Raw genomic sequence first — 2,818 nt, 5'->3', positions numbered from 1 at the left:
TGTGTGTGTGTTTGTTTGTGTGTGTGTGCGTGTGCATGTGCGCGTGTGTGTGTGTATGTGTGTGTGTGTGTGTTTCTGTGTGTGTGTGTGTCCTGCTTGTCTTCTTCATGAAAGATTGGCTTTCAATGCCAAACAGCACAATGTCCATCACATGCAGTCCACATGATTTAACAAAAGTGCAGTAAGAGTATGGGTTTTATGGCTCAGCCACAGCCTGCCATCCTGCCAGCCTCTCCCTTGCTAGGCAAAGGCCTGTAATGGAACCGCAGGGCGAACTGACAGCCAACTGGAGGGCTGACAACAACCGACTGGATCCAACCTTGACAAACCTCAACAGCTCCTCTCCCTCTGCCTTCAGCTTCTCTCATCCCCTCTATATTATTTTTTTATCTTGTGGGTGAAATATGACAGATCTTTCCTTCACAACGGCTGCTACACATTTCTGCAGATTCATATGTAACCACAGACTTAGCCCATCTGCTTTTTTTTCTCTGGTGGACTTGTGTGGGAAAAGGCCTGACAAACACAGATGAAAAAGCAGCATTCAGTTTTGTCCTTTTTTCTACTGAAGCAGCTGTGTTTGAGTTCAGAAAAAAAGAGGAAAAACAACTTGTGGAACGGAACTGTTGTCTTTTTTTTAAGCCATGAGGTTAGTGCGAGGAATTAAAGAAGCTGAAAAAGTGCATCTGTAAACACACAAAATCCAACTCTAATGTAAAAGGAAAAGTAAACAGAGAAAACTATCTCCACTCTTAGTCAGAATATAGAAAATGACGCATGCAGGGAGAATTTTAGACAATCTGTTTATCCTTTTCTTTTAGAAGAGGTGAATATGCTACAAATGTCACACATATCTTCAATTTTGACCTCATAATACAGAACATGTTTCCTTGACTCTCCCGATTGATAGCTACATTAAAATAACACTAATTCTACTTACTGTACATTACACACAAATGCTTACCGGCTTTACCCAGACTAAAAATGCTATTAATGTTGCCTCCTATTCCCCTTCATGGTACGTCTGGGTCACCACAACAACTCCATATCTCAGAAAGCGTAGATGTGTCATGATTGGACCCAAGCTTAGTCTCTGATTGTTGCACGGCATACCATATGACTGTTAGAACAGACTGAAGCCTGGATTGTATAAGGAGAGTCTGCCGAGTGCCAGTCCCAAACTTTAGTCCATTTAGCCTGTCAGCACTTTCAGCGGGGATAAATGCTGTGCAGTTCCACTCACTTAACTCGGCTTTTCCAGGTCAATCACAAGCCTTTAAAGAGTTCAGTCCCAACACCCACAACTCAAAGAAAAAAAAACCACCAAAGCCCCCCACCCATCAAACCACCCTTTCACCTGCTATTTATGTTCTTGCAATCTCAACTGAGCCTTTTCAAATGCAGCTATAACAGTGTTCTACTGTAGGGCAGAGAGGAAGTAGAGCAGGAGGCCGATATTGGCTGAGCTAAGGTAACACATGGACAACACTGGTTTTATTTTATTTTTTCCCTATAGCAGATAATTAAAATGTTCTTTCCTCAGACCAAATTTCAATGACAGGCCCATGTTTAGGAAATACACAAACAGCTTAAATAGCCCTGGCAGTGGTGGAAAAATGTCCTTATCTGTGCGCTGGACTGTGTCAGATTATTTAGTGTTATTACATTACAACTTCTGAAATGAACAGAGTTCAAAACTGAAGACAAATTCTGGTATAAACACAGTTTTCACTGTATAAAAGAACAGAGCTAATGACTGGTATTAACAAAAAAATGTAATACATGCTTATACATACAAGTGCTAAATATACAACTATGTAGGAGATGAGCACTTTAGCTACCCATTATATACTTTTTTTGTTTAAAAATTACACCAGAGATAATAGCGACATTTCAGCAGAAACCAACCCTAAAAAAAATTCAGTGAAGCTCTTCATATAAACCTCTTTTCAGAGCAGCCAGTTTATTGGATTGAGGCAAGGAACATTTTGTTGGGCTTAGTCTGGATAATCACAACTGCCTATAAGTGCATATTAGAACTTATCTTTTCAAACAAAAACTTTATCCTAACAACTACATTGTACTGGCTCAGTGAAATGTCTTTTCAACCTTACCTCAGCAGCTGGGATGCCTTCAGGTGGGCGACATTGGAGCAGCACTTCCTGTTCAAGTGACACTTCCTTCCCGAGAGGTTCCTGGTCAAATGTCTTCCTCAGGTCTACAATGAACAGACAGAAGTATCAATCAATATTACCTCTATGTCATTGACAGGTATATGTGAGGGCTGTTTTAATCTTTAATATTAAATGCTGAATTAATTCATAATAGTATTGGTATATTAACAATACATCTTCAAAAAAAAAGACAGGGTCACCCATCAATAATAATAGCCACTGAGCAAACAGTGTGTATTTAAATGTTGTAAACAGTAACAGAGATGTAAGCTCTCTTTTTATCTCCTTCTCACACAGATAAACTGGCCTGAAGTAGATGGAAGGAAGATAGGGAGAAGGGGATCACTTGCCCTCCAATGAAAAACCAATATTTTTGTGGTGTGAGAGCCCTGATGGAGCTGACAGGGCAGGATTACTGAAGGTGTCATGCTACACTGGAACCCAAAGCCCATTAGACATATATCATAATCTGCTGCACAGACTGAGACAGGAGCAGCAGGCACCATGCAACAGAGTGGAGGCAAGGGAGGAGAGAGAAGAGGACTTAATGGGGAGTTACAGTTCTATTTGGGAACTTTGGAGTTACTGAAGCATCAAATCTACAATCAAACTCCACTGATAACATTTCTACAGCCTTCGCAATA

General features: G+C 40.5%; 1 protein-coding gene across 3 annotated transcripts in view; it reads right to left on the bottom strand.

Annotated features, from left to right (window-relative positions):
- Positions 1–2,818, bottom strand: part of unc5cb (unc-5 netrin receptor Cb) — a 120,187-nt gene that overhangs the window by 35,584 nt on the left and 81,785 nt on the right. For all 3 annotated transcript variants that reach the window (XM_032540373.1, XM_032540374.1, XM_032540375.1), the window contains exon 4: positions 2,115–2,218. In XM_032540373.1, the coding sequence (XP_032396264.1) occupies positions 2,115–2,218 (104 nt within the window). The remainder of the gene's footprint in view (positions 1–2,114; positions 2,219–2,818) is intronic.

Source organism: Etheostoma spectabile, chromosome 16, assembly GCF_008692095.1.
Source record: "Etheostoma spectabile isolate EspeVRDwgs_2016 chromosome 16, UIUC_Espe_1.0, whole genome shotgun sequence".
Classification (NCBI taxonomy): domain Eukaryota; kingdom Metazoa; phylum Chordata; class Actinopteri; order Perciformes; family Percidae; genus Etheostoma; species Etheostoma spectabile.
The sequence above is the reverse complement of the archived record's forward strand: the minus strand, read 5'-3'. Positions and strand labels throughout refer to the sequence as shown.